We start from the raw sequence: 26,625 nt of genomic DNA, 5'->3' as shown, positions 1-26,625 counted from the left end.
GATTCCACCTAATTTGGATTCACTTTAACTGTATTAGTTTTGTTTTTGTTTTTGGATTACACTAAACTCACAAAATAAATCAATTAATGCTTCTTTATTGTGGCATAAACATTCAAAATCCATCTTGTTAGTTGTAATATATTCATTGTCAATGTACAGTCATCACCTTCTAGGGGTACTTTATTTTACTTAAGTGATTTTGTAATTTTTTTTTTTTTTTACAGTAATGTTAAGTGTATTATCTTAAATGTATGTGGAAAGGAGAATTGATTTTAAAGCTAATTAGCAGTTTCTTGCTTTAAGAAAGTGACTGTGACTGTGCATATTACAAGTAAATATCTTCTGTGTTAACAAGGGCAGATTTATCAGGTGTTTTCCCCTCTTTAGGACTATCATTAGATACATGACTGAACTAATCCTAAAAGTTTTGCTCCTAAACTGTAGCTAGTTTGTTTCTTGAGGGACAATAGGATGGAACAAGTTTAGAATTTTAATGTCAGCGCAGTATCCTCAGATAATTACAGTGGGCAGTTGACCATGAAATTCAACCCACCTTGTTATTCAGTGACATTTGAATTATTGGAATCGCTCACAGACTCATCGGTTGAAAAGGCCAGTTTCCATTCAGTGTGTGACAGTGTAGTCTGTGTTCAGTTGTGGGTGTCCAAGTGGGCGTTTGTGGGAAAATATTTTCTTGAACTTGTTTTCATGTGACAGTCAGTTCGAGGATTAGGGGACATATTTCACAAGGTTAGGTCAATTTGGCCGTTCTGCATTTAATCAGAGGGCCAGTTTATGGTCAGGGGTTTTAATTGAGTCAACAGAAGGTACTTTTAAGGGTAGCAATACAAGGACACAAAGCCACTATAAATGTGTTTGTGCATGTGTGTAGCTGGATGCCGACATAATAATCTCCAGCAATCTGTCATTTTTAAACAAGAACCTGTGAAACTCCTGGTGCATCTTTACAGTCAGTAATACAGTGCATGACAAAGTATAAATTTTTCATACTGTGCATATGCACTGTGGCTTATATCCGTAACTATAATCAGTAAACCATATGTATTGCAGTCTGTGGGGCATGACCCTATTGATATTCCAGTTGAATAGGTATCGGAGGGGGAGTATCCCTGATGACTCAATTAGGAGTGAATATTGCTCTGCAAAGCTTTGAATAATACGGGGACACAGACATTGCCACTTTCGAACTCTGAATATAAATGGCCGTGTGCTGGCAGAAGTTATTCATTCCTACCAATTATTATCTTTTGCATTGATGAGTAGGTCACATATGGCATACAGTAGTGTGATTGGTCTTTGCAAACACTGAAACTGACTCCTGCAGATCAGTCAGAGTATTATTAACAGCACCAGTGCAGTGCAGTTTTAAGAAGCGGTGGTAAGAGGTCTTTCCCAGGGCGGTACAGGAGTATGGAACATGGAAATCACCAAATATATGTAAATGGATTCAACAATTCATTTATTCATTTTCCAATGAATCTGATAGAGGATTGTGGGGATGATGGAGACTATCCCAGCTACCACTGGTAAAGGTGGGGTACATCCTGGACATGTGGGCAGTTCATCACAGGTATGACACATACAGATAAACAACTGTTCACTTTCACGTTCACACTTATGGGTAACTTAAGCCCCTTTTACACAGCACTTCTGTTACGGGAATATTTCGCCTTTATTCCAGAACGATGTCTTTGTAAATGAAATGGTGGGATCATTTGGTCCCACCTCTTTCGCGGCTCTGTAACGCCTCTTGAGGTAGTAAAAGAGCCGTGATATAGGTGGAATCATGATTCTGGAACGCTGTGTAAAATGAACACCTCTCATTATGCAACCAAGGTGTGATGTTTTGATAACTTATTGTGTGTGCGACCCCTGTGCCGGGGGATTTAACCCATAAAGACCCAAGCAGCCATGGATGACCGAAAGCATTTATTGATCTAAAATGTTTAATAACTTTTGATTTCCCTAATCCTATCAATTCATGTAAATAATTGATGTAAAATGGAATGTGTCATCTTTTCATGGTCATCCGATATGACCCATTTGGATGTTCAGAGGCTCTGTAGATGCTATGGAAACACTGTCATCTTCTAGAACACTGATTCACCAATAAAACCCATGGTGTTGGATCAATGACAGTGGATGGAGGCACTTGCTTTATGTTCAGTTAACAATATATTTTACTGAAAAAGTCACTTTTTCTTCAGTTTTGTCTGTTTCTGATATAATAACCCTCAACTTTAATCTCAGCTTTTATGAACATCTACATGATCAGTAAATTAAATATTGGAAAATGCCTAGTGCTGGAGGCACTGGTTGTTCACTGAAAAAAAAAAAAAAACACAAAATACAGAGGATAATGTCATAATAAATTGTGATAAATCACTTAAGAAAACTGAAGAAAAAATATTTTGGAACGGCATCAAAAGTAACACTGGGTCTTTGTGGGTTAAAAATGACCACGGGCTGTGTACAGTAAACAAACATATCAACACGACCAAAAAGATGTTGAACTGCGGGGATGCTGAGATCCACAAGCTGTTGTTACTTTGGGGACTCTATCCATGCTAACATTTGTGGAATGGTGAAAGACAGGATGACTCTGGAGAAGTTAGCAACACCGCTATGCTCCAAGTATTTCCAACGCGCAGTTTATACGTCACACTATATGCTGCGTCACTTGATTCTGGAATGCAGGTCTGTTGTGTAAAAGTCCAGCCTGTCTCACCTCTGTTACTCCTTTGGCTTGGCTGTGGAAATCGGTCATTCGTGGTAAAAAGGTGGGATCACCAGCTCACCTTTTTTCCAGGATCTCTGTGTAAAAGTGGCTTTAGACTGACCAGTTCACCTTTTAAAGTTATTAAAGTGCATGCTTTTGAATGGTGGAGAGACAACCTATGCAGACACACAGAGAACATGTGAACTTCACACAGAAAAGCCCATGGTGGTCAATGCTGGTGTTGAACCTTGGCCCTTCTGTCTGTAATTTAAGTGCTTAATACTTCACTAAAAACACAACACAACCACAAAGTCATTGTAAAAGTATGAAAAAACAAAGCGGAAAAGTAGTTACAAATGCATAACTGAAAAAAATAAGTCTCCAACATGCATGGCAGCTGATAAAATAACAGCTTTTAAATCACTTTTGGTTATTTTGGTTATTTGTTTCAATCCTTTGACAAACTGGACATGGTGGTGGTTTATTTTTTTTATTCTTTTTTTTTTTTTTTTTTTTTTTTTGGTGCCTCCTGCCCCCTCTTCTTCCCTGTAGATCTACCCCTGTGTAGAAGTAAGTACCTTATTGTGCACAGAGTGAATACTGTGAATGTTATAATTCTCAGAAATAATTTTAGCTTCTCTGCGCTGCTTCTCCTCAACGCTGACACTGGCTGCTCTGAGAGCTTTTCCACTGGAACCATTTTGCTTTGCTTTGCCTTCATGAGTAAACATGCATGACGAAGATTACCAGGCTCTGAAGACACCCAGGCCCTCGGAGAAGAATGCAAACAGAAAATTTCAAGATCCTGCAGAAGATACTATAAAGCAGAGCCTCAAGAATTAAGAGATGCCTGGTCTTACAGTAGTTTTGCATCTGGCTGCATAAATATGAAAGCTCATGTCTTCCGTCATTGTGTTTTATGTACTTGAGTCTCTGGAGTCCAGTTGGTCCTTGGCTGGAGGCACTGGCTGTTTGATAATATGTTTTATACAGTGATGTGGTGTGCCGTGGCTGATAAGCTCTGTAATACTGCTCACAATTTACCCCATTATGATAACATGGCATGCAAGTTGTAGAGATTTTTGTTAGCGTGTTCTTTTGTTGGCAGCTCCAAGAATAAGTCCAGATTCTTTTAGATCTCATTTTTATAAATTTATTGTTGACTTGATCTGATCACAAACAAAATATAACTCAGCTGAGGAGCCACACCCCAAGTGGGGAAAATGGACCCCGAACATTGCAATGCACATCACTTTTATAATCCTTGTAAACTGATCTTCAAACTATGGGCTGAACACTCTTATGGAAAAATAATACTCTACTAATTCGTCTTCAATAAAGAAGGGTCAGTTCAAGCATTCAGTGTCACAAGTATTCACTTTATTGGAGCTCCAAGAAAGAGATACACCTCAGACAAAGGCTGAGGCTGTCTGAACCCAAAAATACAAGTCACAATGTAGTCTTCTGTCTACCATGAGAAAATTATGGTGTGTCGAAAGTGTTTTGGTTAGTGCCAGGAACTTAGAGATAAGACCCCTGTGAGAAATGTTGGTTTGGCCTTCTACTCTGGACACAACACAAAAGAGGTCAAAACTGCTCTATAATACACAGTGACATGAAAATATTTGAAATAGAGTTAGAAGCCTATATGATATATGAAATATATGCAAATATATATGAATATATATGGATATAAGTAATTTAGCCATTACAACCTCTTGTGGGTTGGATCACAGAAAATGGACTGGTGTCATCTTACTCTATAGTCAAGCAGATGAAATTCCTCAACTCAATGCAAAACCCCATAATGACAGTTTTATCTCTTATCTCTTGTTGTTTGTGATCGTCTGTGGGCATGTGTATTTAAAAGTGTGCCAAAGATAAAACCTAAATTCTGTAATCATAAATCTGTCAGTTTAGTATGTGACCAAGATGTGACCTAACCTAAGAAATTTACGACTGACCAGTGAAACAAAGAAAATCTAGTGACACAAAGGAATCCTAACTAATACTGATTAACATGTGATTAAACCCAAGAATTCAACCATCCAAATTAAAATAATATTTCATTTTATTTGTATAATACCTGTTAAAACCTCATCTGGTGCCTATCTGCCTGTGGGGTCTATCTGTTGATAACTCGTGGGTGTAGGTGGCTTTAATCTGAGCAGATGATGCTGTTTTAACATAGAGCACATACTGTATTGATAGTGGTGGATATGTCGAATTTCCACTTTGGGAGACCATGGTGTCAGAGAGAGAGAGGAGAGGTGGGGGGTATTTTAAGTCTTTTTTTTTTTTTTTTTTTTTAAATACTGAGTAACCTAGTTTCTGCGCATCGTTTCCCATAAATGTAGTTTTGGTCCACAATGAGCCCTGCGCAGAAAGAGAGAGAGAGAGAGAGAGAGAGAGAGAGAGAGAGAGAGAGAGAGCATCAGCGCCCCTCCTCCTCCTTCTCCTCCTCCTCCTCCTGCTTTTCGTTCTCCTCCGTCTCTTCCCACCACACGTCCCGAACAGCCAAGGTAAGACGGTCTTGTCGGCGGAGTCCTCTCATCCTTCTCATCTCCGCAGAATGGAAACAGAATATAAACAGCTGGCCTTCGTCTCTCACCGGCACTTTCGCGCTTTCACCTCAGCGCTCGCGTTTTTCTGAACATACTGTCCAAGCAAAAAATAACTTCTTCATTTTTTGGGGGGGCATTTTTTCCCAGACAAATTTTCTGAAATAACCAATCCCCCCCTCCACGACTTGCAACTAAACTGCTAAAGAAGAAGGTCGTGTTTCTGTGGATGGAGAATTCTGAATCGGTGAGTTGTGATCAAAGGCTGTTGTGTCAGCTAATACTTTGTAAACGGTGCTTTTACTTACCGAGCTGTTTTCAGGAAACTGTAACGCTTTTTATTTATTCCAGTGTTGGGTTTAATTACCAGGTGTCATCTATATCAAACAGGCTTCTTTTGTGTGTTTTGTTCCCAATACCAAACTAGGTAAATGAAAACACCCAGAAAGATAAACAATATTTTAACAAAATAAACAATGCATCTGTTGTTTCCTAGTTGAACTCAACAGGTTTAGAATCGTGTCATTGTGTACCACTCTTCAGAACGCTATAACCTTTGAATATACCTTTGTATTGTTAAAAAAAGGAGTTTAACAAAAATAATATATATCTACCAACATATATTTGATGCTGCAGTTGGCTTGCCATCATCTTTTAAGACGTGCTGAACTGTGGTTCTGCGAAGACTGCTTCTTAACTGTAACTCAATAGAGCGGATCTGAGAAATATATCCTTAAAGTAATTATGGGGAAGATGATGCTTATAGGAAATTGCTGCATGTCCTTGCAATGATATTAAAGCTTTCTATATCTAATAGAAGTATATTCCCCTCTTTGCACTGTGAGGGCTTCTCATCCTAAGTGTTAAATTTTTATTTCCATTAAAGATACTCTTCGGCTGTCATATTCCATTCCCTCTTCTCACTGGCTCCAGTCACTTTTCTCTTCACCACATCTAAAACACTCATGCCTTTTATATCCCTCATTCTAGTTTATTAGCGTTTACTGTAGCTCTCCTCTTATCTGATCCCAGCACTTCTGTCCTCTCTGTCCTTCCGTTGCCTCCTCCCTCTCCTTACCTTAGATGGTGAATGAGCTGAAGTCAAACTGGTTGTGAAGGTGTTGGACTTGTTCCCCTCTACGCCCCAGGCCAGACACAGCATGGCGGCGGGAGTAGCGGCATGGCTTCCCTTTGCCCGGGCGGCAGCTATCGGCTGGATGCCTGTGGCCAACTTACCCATGCCAATTGCGCCCACTGAAAAGAACAAGCGTCAGGATGAGCTAATCATTCTGAATGTCAGTGGACGACGCTTCCAGACTTGGAGAAACACACTAGACCGCTATCCAGACACCCTGCTGGGCAGCTCAGAGAAGGAGTTCTTCTACAACGAGGAGACCAAAGAGTACTTCTTTGACCGGGACCCTGATGTGTTTCGCAGTGTGCTCAACTTCTATCGCACAGGCAAGCTCCACTACCCACGCTACGAGTGCATCTCCTCCTATGATGAGGAGCTGGCGTTCTTTGGCATTGTCCCAGAGATCATTGGTGACTGCTGCTATGAAGAGTATAAGGACAGGAAGAGGGAGAATGCAGAGCGTCTGATGGATGACCAGGAGGACAACAAGGATGCCAAGCTGCCCAACATGACCTTCAGGGAGACCATGTGGCGGGCGTTTGAGAACCCTCACACATCCACCATGGCCCTTGTCTTCTACTACGTCACTGGCTTCTTTATTGCTGTTTCTGTCATCACAAATGTGGTGGAAACCGTCCCCTGTGGCTCTGTGCCCAACCAGAAGGAAGTGCCATGTGGTGAGCGTTACACCGTGGCCTTTTTCTGTATGGACACGGCATGTGTCATGATCTTCACCGTGGAGTACCTGATGCGTTTATTTGCTGCACCCAGCCGCTACCGCTTCATGAGGTCCGTCATGAGCATCATCGATGTGGTGGCCATATTGCCCTACTACATTGGCCTGGTGATGACTGACAACGAGGACGTGAGTGGCGCTTTTGTGACCCTCAGAGTTTTCCGCGTGTTCCGTATCTTTAAGTTCTCCCGTCACTCACAGGGCCTTCGCATCCTTGGCTACACGCTGAAGAGCTGTGCCTCGGAGCTAGGCTTCCTACTCTTCTCCCTCACAATGGCCATAATTATCTTTGCTACCGTCATGTTCTACGCAGAGAAGGGTTCAAGCTCCAGCAAATTCACCAGCATCCCAGCCTCCTTCTGGTACACCATCGTTACTATGACAACGCTCGGGTAAGTGCAGAGCAGACACCTCTTTTATCTGGTTTGTGAGTGCTGTGTGTGTATATGTGTGTGTGCAAGAGCAGTTTTTGTATGCTTGTGTGTGGAGATGTGTGTTTGCTGTTGGGTTTTGGATGTGTGAGTAAATGTTTGATTATGATTTGACTTGAAATGTGTGTCTGGCTCGCTGGCCCAATAACCTACTACTACTGCTGTTGAGTACCACCCTGTCTGAGACATACTCTACAAAGTTGTAGTTCTGCTGAATGGCAGACCAGAAAGAAATGGCAGTTTTCACATGATTTTACCTCTGACTATTCTTTTTGGGGCAGAGCAGCCTCTCTCAGTAATGGCTTGCTGTTGCCTGCCCTTTATACATCACAAATAAGAGGGAGAGCTTTAAGAGATTTTATGGAAGTTAGGCAAGTTGAAAGCATCTTAGTGAAACAAAACAATAGATAAAAAAAATGAGATACTGAGGTTATACCATTACTTCTTTCTGCCCTGTGGTTAGACTGGACTAAAACAGGGACTTCTCATTTTGAGAGCATCCATCTCCTCCAGTCACTCTTTGTATGTTACACTTGTTGAAAATTAAGTGCCTCTTGTTAAAAGGCCATGATGTAGAGTTTCATGCAGCTTTTTGTTTTAAGAGGAAAGAGAGTACTTCACTCATTTGGGTAACAATTGCACTTTGAACAATTGTTGTTAGTCACACACATTTTTAAATGGCATATATATATATATATATATATATATATATATATATATATATATATATATATATATATATATATATATATATATATATATATATCAGTGCTGCTATTATTGTTTCTCCTTTTTAAAAAATAATGAATTGTCTTCAAGATATAGAGCTTTTTGATGCATTTGTTTGAGGGCTAGGTCTCCCAACCTGCTTTTTCTTCATTTTAATGTCATCATATATTTCCACCAGTCATTTTATGGAAGTGAGGGGAACCACAAATACATCATTAATTTTACACTGCATGCATCCACACTCACAGCTCTGTGATACTGCACTATTAAGCCTAATGGTAATATGTTTTATGAGCGTCCCCTGTTGTGGATTTGTGAGTCAGACTGAGAGGCTGACAAATTGCAGCATCCTGCTAAATGTCAGAGTCATGGAGGCCATAAATGGCTCTGAGCCCATAGCTGTGACACACTTGGCACCCCGTCACCGCGCCCTGCCATTCAGAACCTGCCCAGAAGATCTGGTGCCGAGCAGATGTTGTGGACTGGTTGTTTGAATTCTTGAAGAATCGTGCAGTGTTTTTTTGTTAATGTTACACACAGATGTTTGCTTTGCTATCCATTTCAGTCAGTACTCTCTCCTACTATACCTGTCACTTCACACTGGAGTGAGACCTGAGATGTTAAACTGGTCTCCTGTTGCTTTTAGGACTATAGAAGAGCTGTGTGTCTGTGTCGGTTTGTGTGTTAAGAGGGGGGTAGTTGTTGAGCTTGGCCTCATCAATAAAGCAGGGGCCAGAAGTGGGTGTCAGAGTGACTAATGATGTATCCCACTGCATCTGCTGACTAATGTAAACCTGCTTGACATTCTGGTCTCTACTCATGGTTTATGTCATAAACACAATTTCACACATACTAACCTTGCACATACCGATAATATTAGCCTTCATCCAGTTGTGAATTTGTAAATGTAAAACACAAATGTAGCTGTGTTCCAGTGTGTATTTTTGTGTCATGTTTGCACATAAGATAAATGTGTAAAACAGAATAATCCTAACCTGACTTTTGCACCTAACAGCAACCCCAAATGGGATGCCCTCCCTTAAAATGGAGCAGCAGTTAATTATATGTTTCCTTTTTAACCTATGAGCAATTGTTTCATTTCAGCTGTCAGAGTTTTTATTGTGATTTGCTCTTATTTACCGTTATGCTACTTTGTGCTCTCTGTTGCATTGTGTGTGTATGTGTGTGTGTGTGTGTGTGTGTGTGTGTGTGTGTCAGTGAAGCAGGACAGGTTAAGTGCATACAGTGTTACTCAGGTTGACAGCAACTCATTATATACTGTAAGTGTAATAAAAGCTCCTCAACAAATGTTAATCAGTTTGAAACCAAAAATGGACAGACGACCCCAAACATCTGAAAGTCAAGGAAAAAATGTTTGTCTTTTTTTTTTTTTTTTTTTTTTTTTTTTTTTAGCAAGCCCAGCATCAATCTGGTGACACTGGCAGTGTTGTTAGCAGGGAAGCTACTCCTAGTCAGGGCATTTGCAGCTTTCCTGCTGATAACATTACAGCTGCACACCCTGACAAGCACAGGACAAGCTTTGACCCATCCTGACTGTCAGATACTCATCCTACTTTAGACATATGTTATATATATATGTACACACATATGTACAATGTTAGACCTCCCAAAGCAATCAACTTGAGGGAAAGTACGGGGTCATGAGGTCCTTCCAGTGAATGTGATTTCGGATCACAAGGAACAGTGTTATTGAACGTTTTGTACTCTTTCTTCCATCACCACTGAAGCAGGACCGTGAACTACTGGGTAAGGTATCATGATGGTAGAGCAATTTATACTCCTCTGACTAAAAGAAATGAAAGAAAGTTCTCACAGACAATGTTTTCCTTGACTTCTCGTCTTCCTGTCTAGGTGCCTCAGGGTGTAGTTTTATGCTGCAGAGTGTGTTCATCTTTGTTCTCCACACAGAGACGCTCATATTTAATTTACTCATAACTTTTGTTATTTTTCCTTAGACTTTGTGCTACACTTGAAGAAATCGTGTGTTGATGTGTTTTGATTGTGCATGTGTCAGTGTCATCTTGTGTCCTCATGTGTTTTCTTTGTGCCAAACAGCAGCACAGGTTTCCTACCTGTGTTGTAGCGTACACATTGCATTTACCACTGTGGCCGTTTTGAATGTTTTGTTTATCTAACAATAATCTGACCTCAATCATAATCTATAATCCTTATTAAACAATGGGCAATTAAATTCCAGGTAATTACTTTTTATTTTCATCCATCCTCTTTGCAATGGAAAGAAAAAAAAATACATGTAGTTAGTATCTGGGGGGGGGGGGTATGTGAGATGAAGGTATGGTTAAAAAATTTACTTAACCTTCCATACCTTAGGAACCAGACAGAAGATACAGGTGTGTTTTGTATAAACCGTTTTAGGTACAAATGAGATAAGCGTCCACAGTCCTCAAAGGCAACCTCTGGAGGCAGTTCTGCTTCTTATGTTCAAATGAACAAACTGCCATCAGCAGGGCTAAAAAGCTTAGCTCAAATCCTGCAAATGAAGGGCGGGCAGGTGCACAGTGGTGAGGCTTTAGCTAAATCATTTAGGCAATCGGACCTGTGAGGGATTTTGTCCCCCAGGTTGTTAAACAAATTGATTCTGACCTTTTGAATAATAATAACCTTGAGCATTAGTCATATTTGGTTGAACCTGTATTATAAGCTGTTGTTGGACTCTGTTCAAAGCTTTGAGTGTGTAGTTGGAGAGACGAAACAACGTGAATCTCTGGTTTTTATTACTGGACAATCTAAGCATCATAGTACTTCCATAATTGCAGGAAAACACACAAGAAACTAATGAAATGAAGCCTTAGTTAATTGTTCCAGTGTGATTCCAGTTTAGCATTTAAGTTGATAATCATCGCTAACAAGATTTTTGGTTTTGTATTTACTTTATTAATTACATTCTGTTTTTTCTTCAAAATGGAGGGGTTTTTTTTGGGGGGGGGGCATGCTCAGCTCACATTACAGTCATTGTAAATCAAATCCCAGCTGAACCTCTAAAAGCTGGAAAATATTCAGTACACTAAATCTGCTTTATCTGAGCAATAGGAGGTACACTATACATTAATTTATTTCCATTTTAATATTCATATAAAACTCCCTAATATTTTACAGAAGAAGACTGCAATATTTTTGTATTTTATGCATTTTAAGGATTGTCTCAGTAGGGTACAGATATTACAGAACATTGTTCAGCCTTTTGGGTCCATATTTTGTGATTCGCAAACTTTTATCTGTTTAAATAAGAAAAAAAAAAAACTAAATATCTAATAACATCGATGCTCTATTCCAGTAAAATGAGAACATTTTTTATTATATTCAGTTTACAAGGCTGTGAACTGATGCTGACAACAGTTATGTACTTCTTTAAACAATACAGAACAACTTGTTTCAGTGCTTTATTAAACCTAATGGAACATTTCAGCCATTGCCATCCTCTGGACCCATTAGGCTCCTCCAATTGATGAAGTATTGACGAGAGCCGGAGTGTTTGGTTGTGTTGCAGTCATTAGCATAGCCAGGACTGAGTATGATTAATATCCTTATCAAAGACCAGCTTCTTTTGATCACTGCTTTTCTGAGATCAATGCGCTGCTCTCTGTCTCCTAGACACCCACGCAAGACCTCTCACATACGCTGTTGTTGGTCTTGGTTGTGGAGATTTGTGCGAATGTCTGTGTGCGTGTATACAAATACTGAGTGTGTGCATGTCGTCTGCATGTGCCTGTGCATCTCTAAAGTAATATTGTATTTCCACAGGCCTGTCACAACTCTGTGTCACCCATATCAGATTTATGGAGTATTTATTTGGGAGCAAACAGCTTGTGAAAAACGATGATCAATGCAGATGAGTGAATATTGATTCGGGCAGTAGGGAGAAACGTGGCGGCCATTGTTAGTGCTACTAATTAGAATGCATGATGTGGGTATGACTGAAAGATAGCACCTAAATGTGATGTCACAGACTCTTTATCTTGAATTTATTAGAGGGGTTTGAGGAAGTAATTTGTTCATGGTGATTTAGGTCAAGATCTGTTCTTAACCTTTTCTTGGTTAAGGTCAGAATTAGAGGTGTGCTGGTCCATTCTCAAATCAGTAAAGATTATTTTGACAGGGGATTATGAGAACCTGTTAAATATACATTGCAAGGCTTAAGGGTGTGAAAGACATAATACGCTACATAATAGATAAGAACTGTGCATATAATACCAGCACTATGTATATAATATGGACAGGAGCTTTCTTCTTTAGCTTGTTAGGGCAATTATTAACTACAAAAAAAGATGAAATACAAGTAATCTCTTTTTTAGATGGGAAATTTTGTTTAAAAAATAAATAAGTAGTGCCAGTAATGTTCTGGAATGCATGGGTCAAATATTTCACACAGAGACAGGAGGTCTGCAGGCTTGCCAAGTATTGTCTCTATTTTTTCTTTTTCTTTTTTTGCCACTGTAAACAGCCAATAAAATCTATGCTACAGTGCATTTGGCAGGAACACAGCCAAGTCTGCAAACTGTAAGAAATAATTCAGACCGGTAAGGCTTTGTAATTCAATTATAATATATTAAGGAATTATAATAATTACCTAGAGCCACAGCAGAAGGTAATATAACATAATTCAAATTAATTACAAGTCCAAGATGATACACATTATCTATAGATATTTTTAAATAAAACCCATATTTGTGCATAATCTCTTTGCCCTTTTTCTTGCTGGCTGTAGCGCAAAGCATTTACAGTCGCCTTTGACCTTAAGATGGTTTCTATACAATGCTGGCCTGTAGCTGAACCCACCAATATCAGAATCATTTATTAACATGGAGACACACAGAAACATTTATCTCACAAAGTAAATCTCTCCCAGCTCATCTTTGACCTCATAGTTGTTAGTCTCTCTGTTTGTCTCTTCTCACCATCCTGTTTTTCCACATCGGTCTGCCTTGCAGAGTAAATGTGGATGTACTCTGTGCTGTTGTCTCTCTCCCGCACCTTTGACCCCACTCCTCTTTCCACTACTACAAGAGAAAAAGCAACAGAAAAAGGGTCACAAAAGAGAAATGCCAGTCCATTTTTACCTCTCTCATCTTATTCTTTCCCTCTTGGGATTGTTGCTCAAGGGAGGAGAGTGTGGGTTGGCGGATCTGTTCTTTGAGCCAAGACTGAAATCTTAAAAACTGCTGTAAAAAAATGAGATCTTTTTCAATCTCCAGATGGTGACTCCTGTTGGCAGGATAACCAGAAGGCCAAGACACACAGAAATGCATATTGGATTACAGTCTAATAAGGTTTTGAACCACGGCCAAGTAGGCCTGAGCGATAAAACAATGTTTATGTTAATATAATTTTATATTGCAGTAATGACAACTATCATACCATCAATTTTTATTGTCTTTTGAGTTTATTGTGTTTACATTGATTGGAAAAAAGGTTGACTGAACAACAGTTTATTATTACTACAGATCTGGATGTTCTATCTTTAGTCTTCTGAAATGTTTCCTGCTTGGCTTAATTTAATAAAAATAAGTGTTGATAATACTGATTTTAATGTGATTCCTGCCCTGTCACCTGCCCCTGCTGTTTTGGTTCCAATCTTGAACCCCACTAGTGGCCAAAATCCTACCAATTATTTAGTTTTCTGGTGTGTAATGAACATTGTCTTGTCTCAGAGCTGCTACAATTTTGGTCTTGTCTTTTATTCCCTTCTCGCTTCCTCTTGACTTACTAACCCTTCCCCTCTACTTTCTTTTTTTATTTTCTTCTGAATTGATGTGTTGTCCTGAGGCTCTGTGTGTGCGTACTTACGTGCCTCTGTAAGTGCATGAAAGTGAACACGGCTACGCTGTGGAAATGTTTACAGAGTGCTTTGCTGTGTCCCACTGTGAAAGCACATGTTTATATGTTTTGCATGTTTTCTCCTCTTCATCTATGTACCTTACTGCAGTAATTATTTACCTTCACATTTAGTTTTCATCTGTCGCTGCAGAATTGTGACTATATTGAGGTTGTTGTAAATGCAGAAAAATCATTAAACTAATTTTCCAGATCTGCAGTTTCTAGGTACACAGCAATAACTCACAGCATTTTTCATGTTTCTGTCCAAACCAGTGAATGTAACAACCAGCTCAATTACCAACAGGGCCACTTTGTTTGATGCTTGGTGGTCAGACAGAATTGAGTACAGTGATGGATATACTAAAGACAAAATGTGTGTTTAAATCTTGCAGCTGCATATGAATAAGTAAAAGTAAAGCATAAATGGGTAATATTTTGAAGGCCAAAGACCAAACACATTTGAAGTAAAATAGAGATGTAACGATTTGAAAATTTCATATCACGGTTATTGTGACCAAAATCACGGTTATCATTATTATCGTGGTATTGTTGATATGTGCTCAAAATGTTCAAAAAGTACTTATACACACTGTGAAATTATTAAATTGTGTTTTGAAAACAACAAATAAAATAACATGCACAATGTGGTTTCTGTTGGCAGAAACATTAAAATATTAACATGTAAACATCAAATATACAAGGGACTAGGGGTGGGAATTGATAGGATTTTATTAACAATGCCATTGTCGATTCTGCTTACCAATCCAATTCCTTATCAATTCTCCTATCGATTCCTGAGTGGTTTTTTGAGTGGGAAAAAAAGTAGTTGGACAGGTCATAGTGGAGCTTGTTTGACCATTTTTTATATCGAATCATTCTGAATGTCACAATGAACGAGAGAAAGAGAGAAAGAGAGAGAGAGAGAGAGAGATGTATGGGATGGAGGTGTGGTTGGACCGGGGTTTGTGTGCTTGGACTGGGTCCGTGTGGGAGCCCTCTATCCTCGGATCTGTGGAGCGCTGTCCATGTGGCTGCCTTCAGCCATGCTTTCAGAGGCCAAACATTGCAAACTGTGCCTGTAGTGCTGCTGCTTCTCGAGGAAATGAGTAGTATCACCAAGAGTTTTCAAAGTGCAGTAATCAAACACAGTTTTAAAGATAATTAGAATTTAAACCGTAATACTAACCGTCGGGAATTTTACCGCCGTTTATTGTTATACCAGTAATCGTTACATCCCTAAAGTTAAATAAGTCTTAGTTTCAGTTGATATCTAAGAGAAATGGCATCTTTACTCCAAGCATATATATATATATATATATATATATATATATATACACACACACATATATACACACACACACACACACACATATATATATATATATATATATATATATATATATATATATATATATATATATATATATATATATATATATATGTACATACCAGGCCTATAATCAAATGTGTCCGACTGTGATGGTAAAATAGTTAATAGTTGTGTTGCCGTCCCATTGAAGACCCAGAGGAGTAATTAAAATGACACCTGATTGGAACATAGATAAGTTTGTAAGTTGATAGTTTGTTGCTGTCACTTAAGTCGCTGTACTTGTAGCTTCTTCACCACATTATCTATTCCTGGTTACAACAGCAGTTGAAATTGGTTTGTGATATTCAAAAAGAAATCTGAAAAAAATCAATTGCCTCTATATAAAGGATAAATACAGCCAGATTAAACGTGTGAAAAAGGAAGAATGTACTGCCTGGTGGAGTCAGTACCTGCTGTTTGTGTTTTTGTGTTTGAGGTTACGTAAGTCAATACCGCACCCCAGTCTCTTTCCCAAAATCTGCTACTGAAAGAAGTCTTTTCAGCTTTACTAGATCCTCACTAAATCTCCCTGCTTTGTTGTTGGTATGTATTTTACCCAACGTTCATGTGGAGGTCTGGATGATTGCCCATTTTTTGAAAAGAGTTATTGAACGGCAAGGCTTTCAAGCTTGTGTAAAGTGCATTTACCTGGCCACCTGTCAGCCAAGGGGGAGTGTGTGGTGGCCAATGTGACTCTGAAGGGTAATTGACAAGAAGGGTCTTTCACTGAGATATTTCAAGCATGTGCTTTGTTTTGCCACCCACTTTCATTATTGACGTGCCATGCATGCAAATGTTGCCCCGTCATAGGACACTGTGTCCTGAGTAACTTCATCTCAACTAACTGGACAAAAGTGATTGGAGTGATGCTCAAGGTGTTGGTGGTGCAAGAAACAGTATGTGTAATGTGTGAACATTTCATTATACATACCCCCACTTGCCCCCCTCCCTCCTCTGTCTGTCACAGCTGATTGCCTTCAGCTATGACCCTTCCAAGCCCACTACACTTGTGCCCACTTCTCCAATTCAATTACCAGCAGGCTCTCAGTGAGGAGCCTCAAAATGAGGCAGTGATTATCAGTTTCCAGGGCGTTTAGCAGAATCCTGGACAACTCATCGCTGCTATTCTCTGACTTTGTGTAAAGACAAACGACTAGCTTAAACTTCCAGTACCAAGCTTCAAATCCCTTCTTATCATTTCCGACAACAGTAAGACATTTGGTGGGGACATGAAGTGGATGGGCTTCTTTTCACAAACATATTAGACCCTTATTTACCTCCGCCAAGGAATGGTGGAAGTTATGTTTTCATTGAGGTTTGTCTGTTTGACTGTTAGCAAGATAACTAAAAAAATTATGGATGGATTTGGATAAAATTTTCAGGAAATGTTGATACTGGCACAAGGAACAAATGATATTGATTTTGGTGGTGATCAGGGGGGATGATCTGCCTTGGTGGAGGTCTGTGCTCTCCGAGTGCTTTTGTAGTTTTACCAATGCTTCTTTAAAATTTGCCAGATTTCTATGGTGTGCATTAGCAACAACAGGTGCAAATTCTGTTATCTTTGAACAGAACTGGCTGTTCCTCTAGTTTTACATGTTTTTTGCAGTTGTTAGTCTAGGTAGTCATTTCAGTGGTGTAGGCCTTAATTTAGTCGGGTTTGAGCAAACACCAAAATGTAAACAGTTATGGATTAGACAGTATTGTGTCCACCAGGCAGACACGCTCATTACTGAGTGGATAATGGGGGCTGAACTGAATGTGACTGATAGTTCTCCATATATGTAGGCCAAGTTATAGAAATAAATCGCCTCTCATTTCCCTGTAGAGAATGTGATAAACGCTGTCTGAATGACTCTGATTAATCATCCCAGATTTGCAGCCAAGTCTTTTGAACAGGTAGACGTCATTGTTCCATTTTTTTGTGCTCTCTCTCTTTCTCACTCTGACATACATGCATTTCCTCTCACTCAGTTACACTAACACACACACGCTCTCTCTCTGTGTCAGTGTCTTTCTCTGTGTACTATAATTCATAAACTGTGTTCTGTGCTGATTATCCAGGGTGACAAAAGCAATTGTTCTGCTACACTAAATCTGTGGGGATTAATGCTTGACTCTGGATCCATTCCCTCCGCTTCAGTATACATGTGTGTGTTGCATGTGAGCATCTCCTCCAAACTGACAAGCTTCACTGAAGATGATCTTCCTGGATTTGCTGTTAGGTCATTTGATTTTCTATAGTTCAATAAAAATATATTCCTATATTCTAGGTTGAATTTAGACCTTCATACTGATTGGGATTGGACGATATGACAGTATGTACAATATGGTTGAAACCATTTCCACTGTGGGAGCTACCCCTTTTGTGTTTCCGCTATATTTAGGGCAACACATAGGTAACATTATTTACATATCTGGACTGTGTAACATGTGAGAGCAACAGTTGGAAGTGATAATTCACTGCTAAACTGGTTTCCTGAGAAGAAAAAAGTGAAAAAGGGACAAGGATATGTGTTTAGTTTTTTGTATTGCACTGGCTGAAGTCCAGCTGGTATTCATTTGTACTTGTTAAAACTTAAAAAAATACAGATTCTTCTTATGCGGAACCTTAAAGCCCCTGTTTTGAGTGTTTTACTTTATGGAGTTGTACCCTTTGATATTTTATTAAACTTATAGGCCAATTTCTGTACCTACTGTGATATAACATTCCAGCTCTGGTCCCATCACCTACTCTTGTGTCAGACTACTCGGGTGTATTATTGCCATCCTCTTGTCAGTACATGGATGTAGGACGTGTCCTTCACAAAGCTAGGAATCAACTTTTTTTTTGATCCAGATGTCTTTGGGGGATTATCCATGCTGAGGGATTATTGCTGCCATGTGCCATCTGACAGCACCAAGCACTGGGAAGAGCATAAAAGTCAAGTCATGGCCTAACACCATTAATAGATTTCAGTAAGCCCTTTCCCTTCAAAGGTTGACTGCTAATATTAATTCAATTTCCAAACCCTTATCTTGAGTAACCCCTCTTCTACCTCTCTGCTCTGTGAGGAGCATAGCTATGGTCCAGTGCCGCTCAATAAGAAGTCTCCTCAAAGGATTTTCACCAGCCTCATTTCACAGGAGACAATCTGCATTATGTTTTAATCTTATTAGCATTGAATTAACACCGCATCAATGACCTGCACAACACAGAAGCTTATAAATCCACCCAGTTTCCAGCTGATATGCAAGACAGATTCAGAAGCGCTTTTCAAGGCGAGGGATTTATTGAAGGTATCAATTTTCTGCAGACAACAAATCATGCTGAATGCACCATAAGGAAAATACTTTTGCTGTTAAAAGGAGATGGTCCATAACCTTGGCACCTTATACATCAGTACATTTCAGTCATACACATGAGGGACAATTGAACACATGCGCAGCGTAAGCAAATTGATTTTGTTTCCCTGCAAAGGCACTCTCTCTTTGAGGGATAGGACATAACCATAAACATGATGCAGAGGAGGTCAATTCTGTAGAAAGTAATTTGCTACATGTGCATGAAGTAGGAAGAGTGAGATGAAACCAAAACATCTGGTTTCAGTCTCCGTTATTCCCTGAGTAATTAGAATATACAGTGAAAAGAAAAAAAAAACAAACTGTATATAATGTAACACAAATCAACTAACACACCATTTGTAAGTTTAATAGAAACCGTGCTTTTAATTTGGCACCATGATCCAGTTTTGTAGATGTTTATTTTTCAGTGAAATGATAAAAATATCAATTGCTTATATAATCTGAAGTGCTATCTCACTTCATCGATCAGCGCTCTTATCTTTCTTTGTTCTCTGTTCCTCTTAATTGCATGTTGCATCTTACTCTTTTCTCTTGCTCTGTTTCTTTTTATCTCATTTTTCTTCCTCTCCATTTATAAAGCTAATACTTTTTTTTTTTTTCCCCTAATTCATTGGACTTCAGAGTCCATGAGATGCATGCACACACTCACTGACTTTAGTCTTTCTCAAATACAAAGACTTTTCAACCTGCATTGCTGCAGTGCACAGGCACTCAACCCAGGCTATATTACAATTAATTCTTCAGTTTGTGCTCTACACTCAATAGCTTTGGGCATGTATAGACACGCAGCAGGGGGAATCTCAGCTCTCCAGCACATTTGTAAAGGGAAAGGGAAAATTATCCTCCGTTCATTATTAATTCTACAAGAGCCAAAGAAGAGGAAGAGAGGGATGGAGCACTGGGGCATATAAAGCACATTGGTATGATCTTGGTCCTTGTAAAATGCATAAAAGATACAAATGCATTAGAACAACTGGTGCATATCTTAACATTTCATAGAGTGTCACATTTCATAAAGTGTTTTGAGCATAAAAACACAGCCGAAATAATACTTCAGTAAAGCAATGTCTCTCCTCGGCTGTATTCGACTGAGAATTAAAACTATTTTTCTGAAGGGAGTCTAAATTAGGTGGAAGCCAGTCATTTGCACTAGGAAATATATTTAATATAAATTACACACAGTGACAGAAACCTGCGAAGTCACAATGACAAGTACAGGGCATATAAAATAGTCAGTCAGGCAGCAGGACTTATACGTCACTTGAATAGCTTGGAAATGTGTTTCTTCAGACTGTTGGCAATTTTTTACAAGAAACAGTTCATAAAGTATCTGTGGGTTCAATGATGCGTCCACCATCATTGCATCAGCGGCATCCGAATTGTGACAGCCTATCTGCAGAGTTTTAAAGCAGTCTGACTTGAAATAGCTGTGAAAATTGATTCTAAACGTAACAGGGTCTGACAAAAAACTGTAGAGATGTGTAGATGCACAACTGTATTAGAAGGCTTTCAAGAATGCTAAATTTGCTCATGAAATGTGCTACTGATTGTTTCTTTACTAATATTAGACTAATATTTTGACTTGAATTAGTTGGAAATTAAAGGTGTTACTAATAACATTAGCAATCGCTCTGTTCAGTTTAATTGTTAAAGTAAATGGCCTATCCACAGCATGATGAAGTATGAGACGAGTGTCATATTGGCATACTGTAATTAGAACAATAACACAAATGACAGTGTCAATTGTGTTCTTCTAATTATAGTATGGCAATATGACACTGCTGGAAATGTGGGAATAGATTTGCCGTTCCATCTTTAGCTTCATTCTTCCACATTACACAGCCGCTTTGGGATTTCCTGGCTCTGCTTTGTAACTGGCGACAATCTAGAATGCTGATATGGTTAGTTTGGTTATTTTTAACTGTGATTTCAATGTTACAAATAAGGAAAAGGAAGTAGAGTAAAATCAGGTCCTATCTGCCACTCAGATCTTCTCAGGTAGTGTCATTATTTGCTATTATATTGATAATACTTTAAAGATAATCCCAGAAGTAGTTTAAATATTATGAAATCTGCTGTTTTCTCTATTTGACCAGAATGATTGTAATGTCTCCTTAAACACTAAAATATCTTCAAACTAAAGGAGACAAATATTTAATAAGAGTACTACTTATTGGAGCGAATAAAGCACTGACAAGGAAGTGGCCACAACCAGATGCACCACAACAGGAAGATTGGTTAAAAGCAATCTGTGTAATGGAGAAACTGTCCTTTTCATTAAAAGTAAAACAGGATAAATTTATAGAAATGTGGTTAAAATGGACTGTATATATCACCGCATTGAGGTCAGATTTAACTTAACTTGAATTGACAAGTTATAACTGAACTGATTCATTGTACTGGAGCTGAAACTTGCGTGGTTTTTGGAATAAGAATAATGAAAATAAGGGAAAAATGGGACATCTTTTTGTTCTAAGGTATGTTTAACAAAATATAACAAAAAAAGTTGAAGACTTACTTTAATAACAGTTGTCTTTTTTTGTTTTGTTTTGTTTTTTTTAAACAGAGAACTTGAATGGAACATGTGTATGTTAAATTTCATGCTTTACCATTGTTGATTTTTCAGACATGGTATACAAATGTGCTTAGTTGTCTGTTGTAACGTATATTTCCAAATGAAAAAATAAAATTATATAAAAAAAAGAAAAACAAAAAAATGCTGAAATATATATCTTATCTAAAATGACTAGCACACTGTTGTATAGATTGTTGACTTGTGTCGCTACAATATCTCACATGATTCCAATAATGTCCAATAACAGAGAAATGTATAATTTTATTCCAAGTATTGTTCCTTTTCTTTTGGTTGTAAGCCTATCTCAGATTATCCAAACACGACTCCAAAATTATTTCAGTTCAAACAACGTAACAACATCTCTCTCTCTATACTACAGCCAACACACTGCTGTCTAAGTGAGTTGTCTGCGTGGCTAAAACACCAGAACCATCCTGAGGGATTTATCTATACAATCCAGCTCCTTTTCACTCACATTACCAGTGTGCCTAATCAGTGTTGGACTGTGATGATAGCAGCAGGCTAATGTGTGGATATAGATCAGGCTGTGGTGATGGATGTTGTGGTCAAATGCTTTGGACCATAATTGATGTTTGCAAGCCAGGTGGACCAGTCTGGCAGCAGGTGGCTCTAAGTGGAGCAACCAGTAGTTCCACCTAGATGAGCAGATCGCAGACAGACACAGCTCTGGATACTGCGTTTCATTATTTCTACTTTGCTGAGACTGGTTGGATGCATTACATGTATGCATTAGCCATGTATCCATTAGAATCAGACAGGGAGCATTTAGGCAGAAAAGAGTCAGTATAAATCTCACAGCTCCAGAGACATGGGATAGTGTTCCTGGTGGATAGTGGTGGCTGTGCTTAACTGTACCAAAAGGGAACTGTGACTTTTAAACAGGTGCAGATGATATGCCTGGGATGCTATAATTAGCAGTAGTTGGATTGTGAATCACACATTTCAACTTTCACTCCTTTGTTTCCCACAGCATCACCACACAGCTAGAGCTGAGCTTACACCTTCCTTGAAGGCTTAAGGCGCTACATGGCTGCTTATCCTTAGTGAGTCTCAATTTATATCACTAAGGCAGAGGCAGAGGGGAAGACTTCCTTAAATGAGAGTCAGCCAAGTGCCCGTCGAAACAGGAGAGGGACATTTTGAAGAACAGAAGGCCAACAAAGACGGTCAGGGAGAACGCTGAAGTTTTTAAGGAAGATAGAGCAAAGCCAGAGGAGAGTGTGCCTGTGTGTTTTTTCCTTTCCCTGTAGAGAAGCTCTTAGTCATAAACTTGGCCTGTGCTCCAGCTTCCAGCCGCGAGGTCATCGATGTGTGTTCTATACAGAAGGCATGCTGGGAAACAGTAACAGATTTGAGCCAGGCCCCATGGACGAGCAGACTGAGACCAAGAACCTGGCCAAATGCTTTTAGAAAATCACAGATGGCTGCTTTTGAGGGCGTAACTGTTCCAAATGCCTACTTGTGTATTTATACCTGAGTGTGTTTTGTGTGTTCATGTATATGTTTGCATATGCATGTCTAAAAAAGGAAAGTGAAAGACATGGTTATTTATTGCATCGGCAGGATATTAAATAAATACACAAATTTAGCACATTTCAGTGTACAGTGTCTAACCGCTTGGATCCCACCACAGACTGCAACACAGATCAGATGGTCTGTGTTTGTTCTAAAATATCAGATGATGTTTGTGTTGCTCTACAGAAAATCCTCTCCTTTCTGCTCAATTTCATCGCTTTCTATTTTGAACTAAATAGAGTAAAACAGCTGGTAAATACTCTGTTTCCCACATCTGTGCTTATTGGTGTTGGACTTCTGTGAAAGAAGTAGAGCATGCATCCTGACTCCAAACCACCAAATGTACTCCAAAAGGACACCGTTTTCATCTGATTTGGATCTGCGTCAGGCCAAAATGGATACCACTCCCATGTATTTATTAATCCACATCAACAGGCTATGATGACAACCATCCAACCCACACATGGTCGTTGACTGGAACCATTGTTGTCGGGCTGTAAGGTTGCTATTTTTAGTTTCTTTGTTCATGATTGCCTCCTAATCTTCATGTGCACTGGTGTGTAGACTAAATAAATGTACAAAAGAAAGCTGCATTGATTATAGTAAAGGTCCGTAACTCTGCAAAACCCCAGTTAATTCTGATGGTGTTAACGTATTCATGCATGGGGAGAGGTTAGAAGTAAAATAGTTAAATTTTAAGGTATTAGTTTTAACATGAACATTTCAGTGATACATTGACAAGCTGTAGAGATAACTTTGTCTTAAACCTTCTGTCCCTGCCAGTCTGCTTGTGTAAAACTATCATCAAAGAATGATTCAGAGAGACAGACACCAAAAGGGACAAGAGACAGTCTACATTGGAGACAGATGCAATTGTGATTAAACCAAAGTCAGAGGACAGTGCAATTCATCAGGCCATTTATGAGAGAATGATGAGATAAATGCTTTAGTAAGTGGAGGCCAGTCACAGCACAGTGTGATTGATGTGATAGCCATATAATCCAATAAGTGATAGTGGCCCCTGCACTGCAGCATTACAAAGAAAGATGCATCTCTGAGAGGGAAGCCACATTTAAAATTGTGTGGTAATTTGGCTGCAGTAGATGTGACTTTCTTTATCCTCATAACAGTGTCCAATTTCTGGACTGATCTGGCATGTTTAGTGTGGTGGTGTGTGCGAAACTGTCCGGATCTGTTACTGTTGGGATATTTTGATATTGCTCTGTGATGCGGATTTATTGATTGATGTCATTTAATCTATCACTTATACATGCGTGAGTGTGTGTGTATGTGCAGCTCTGTGTCTTATCTTCTAAAACCCAATCATTTTGGGATTAACCAGTGATTGAATGGCTTTATGGATATAATCCTGATTTGATTTCATCACGATATGAATTTTTTTTCTTCAACTGCTGCTGCTAGTGCACGCAATTTAATTTCGGCACGTTCAATTTACTCGGGTTTATGCAGGTTTTTGGCACCTTTGCCTCTTGGTGGGGGGAAAAATATTGAGGGCAACAGTTATCTTTCCACTCTCATCTGAAAAATGGACTGTAATTATATCAGTAATGTTAGTTTTATCTGTACAGAAATGCAATTTAATGATACCTTGCAAAGTAATATCAACTGTTGACTTTCAACTGTGAAGATGCACCGTACATGTTTCATGGCCTGCCAAAGCCTCTCTTAGTGTGTGGTTTGAACACCTATTGGCATATATCACACATACAGACTAAAAATAGCAACCATCCACACTCCCATCATCAGCCTATCCCTCGCTACCGCCCTCCTCCCTCCTATTATCTCCCCTTTCTCAACACATCCCTCTCCTTCTGTCTCCTCCCAAGCGCTTTCACATTCATGCACAAGCCTTGCACACAAATGCACACCGCCATGCTGAATACAAAGCCGTATATTCACACACATGCTAGTTTTGTAGACACACATGACGATAAGGTGTGAAGTTTATTTCGGTGCTATCGTTAGCATGTTTTGTGATTTCCTAACATAATTATAACACACACAGTCAGAGCTGTTGCGGCTGAGATTTCCACCTAAGAGGATCAGTACTGAAGTGTTAAGATCTTCATTTTCAGTATATCCTAATCCTAAATTAGCAACAAAAATGGTCCTCTATGTGTTCGTTATCACCGTCTAGCCCTCTCTCTAGTTCCTCTCTCTCTTGTAACCACAGCTGTATATGTTTAATTACTGACGTGACTTGCTAAAATAGTGTCGGGCGAGTGTGCGTTTTTTCTTTATACTTACTCTATTTTCTTTTCAAGAAAATGGAGGAGTCAATCAGTCAATCTGGTTAATGCACTGTGACTCATTCTGCGTGCCCTCTGTCTACATGAAACACCTGTTGTGGCTCTAATTGAACAGTGTGACTGTTTATCATGGTTGCAATGTCATCTTCATGGCTATATATGATGGTGTCACTGTGAAACATAAGCAGGAACCAGCTGTTACCTCAAATAGCTCTTGGCTTTCACAAAGTCCGTTTGTCAGGTTTTGGTCGAGGTTTGGTTTTGGTGAATGTGTGATACGTCTGCTCCTTGGCCCATTAGTCCCGAGCTTCCTATTTGTTTTCCTCGTAGCTTAGTCTTGTGCCTCCCCTCCACTGTGTCTTTATAAAGGAGTGTATGTGCGTGTTTATGTGTGTGAGCCTCCCCACAGGCTCCTCTCTGCTGATGATTGCACTGGCCATTTCCCTCTGAGGCTCTCCCTGGATGACAAATTCACACATCCGTTATCAGCCTCCTCTTTTCCACAAAATCAATAGTCTCTCCTCAGTTTTCTCTGCATATACAGAATGCTGCAGATTCTTTTTAGGTTGTGCACATGTTGTTGTGGATACCCACAGTCGACCACACTGTCAAAGAGATATGTGTAGACATTAATGGCAGTGCCAAAGCCTGACAAGGAGTGGAGTTGAATATCCAGCAAGAGCAGCGTGAAATTAGTGTATATCACTGCATTATCTTCATGAAGATGAGAAGTAATGGAAGGAGATAAGATTGAAAGCCAGACAGGAACAAATGACGTCAAGGACAATGTATATGCACATGAAAGATGCACAGGATGTTGACAGAAGACCATATAGACGGCCATGAACACACCTCTGACATTCATATAAAGAACAAACGGCAGCATGAAACATTCATCATACCTCTGTCTCTAATTCTTACTGTACTGCAACAATCTATTATTCATCAGTGCAGAGGACAGGAGGGACAGATATGATGAGTGTACTGTCGCTGAAAGAAGGCAATTGTGTTGAATATCTGTGTGCAATAATGTAAGTATGAATGTATAGAGTCTATCAGGCCTATCCACAAAAAATAACAAACTCATATACATTAATGACACAATATCAAAGCAAACATGTGGACGTTTTTTTTTTCTTCTGTGCAGACTCTGCAACCAGCAGGGCAGTGATTAATAGTGTATACCATGAGTGAAAGAACAACATATATGATTAATATTATTCATTAAAAATGAGTCTAAATGAACTCAAACCATTTGGGGAAGCAAAAAAAAAAAAAGTCATTTTGTGGCATTACTGTTTTTGTGGTAGCTTAAGTCGACTGCTTTATCATTTTGCTCTGT

At 39.1% G+C, this 26,625-nt stretch overlaps 1 protein-coding gene across 5 annotated transcripts in view; it reads left to right on the top strand.

Moving 5' to 3' along the window:
• Positions 1 to 5,228: 5,228 nt before the first annotated feature.
• Positions 5,229 to 26,625, top strand: part of kcnd3 (potassium voltage-gated channel, Shal-related subfamily, member 3) — a 141,325-nt gene continuing 119,928 nt past the window's right edge. Inside the window, exons 1-2 of one of the 5 annotated variants that reach the window (XM_030138925.1) lie at positions 5,229 to 5,548; positions 6,450 to 7,564. In XM_030138925.1, coding sequence (XP_029994785.1) covers positions 5,531 to 5,548; positions 6,450 to 7,564 — 1,133 coding nt within the window. In that variant the 5' untranslated portion in view covers positions 5,229 to 5,530. Of the gene's footprint in view, positions 5,549 to 6,234; positions 7,565 to 26,625 lie in introns of all 5 variants that reach the window. The other 4 variants (XM_030138920.1, XM_030138921.1, XM_030138924.1 and 1 more) reach the window with 4 other exon arrangements.

This window comes from Sphaeramia orbicularis, chromosome 7 (assembly GCF_902148855.1).
Source record: "Sphaeramia orbicularis chromosome 7, fSphaOr1.1, whole genome shotgun sequence".
In the NCBI taxonomy this organism is placed as follows: Eukaryota; Metazoa; Chordata; class Actinopteri; order Kurtiformes; family Apogonidae; genus Sphaeramia; species Sphaeramia orbicularis.
The sequence above is the reverse complement of the archived record's forward strand: the minus strand, read 5'-3'. Positions and strand labels throughout refer to the sequence as shown.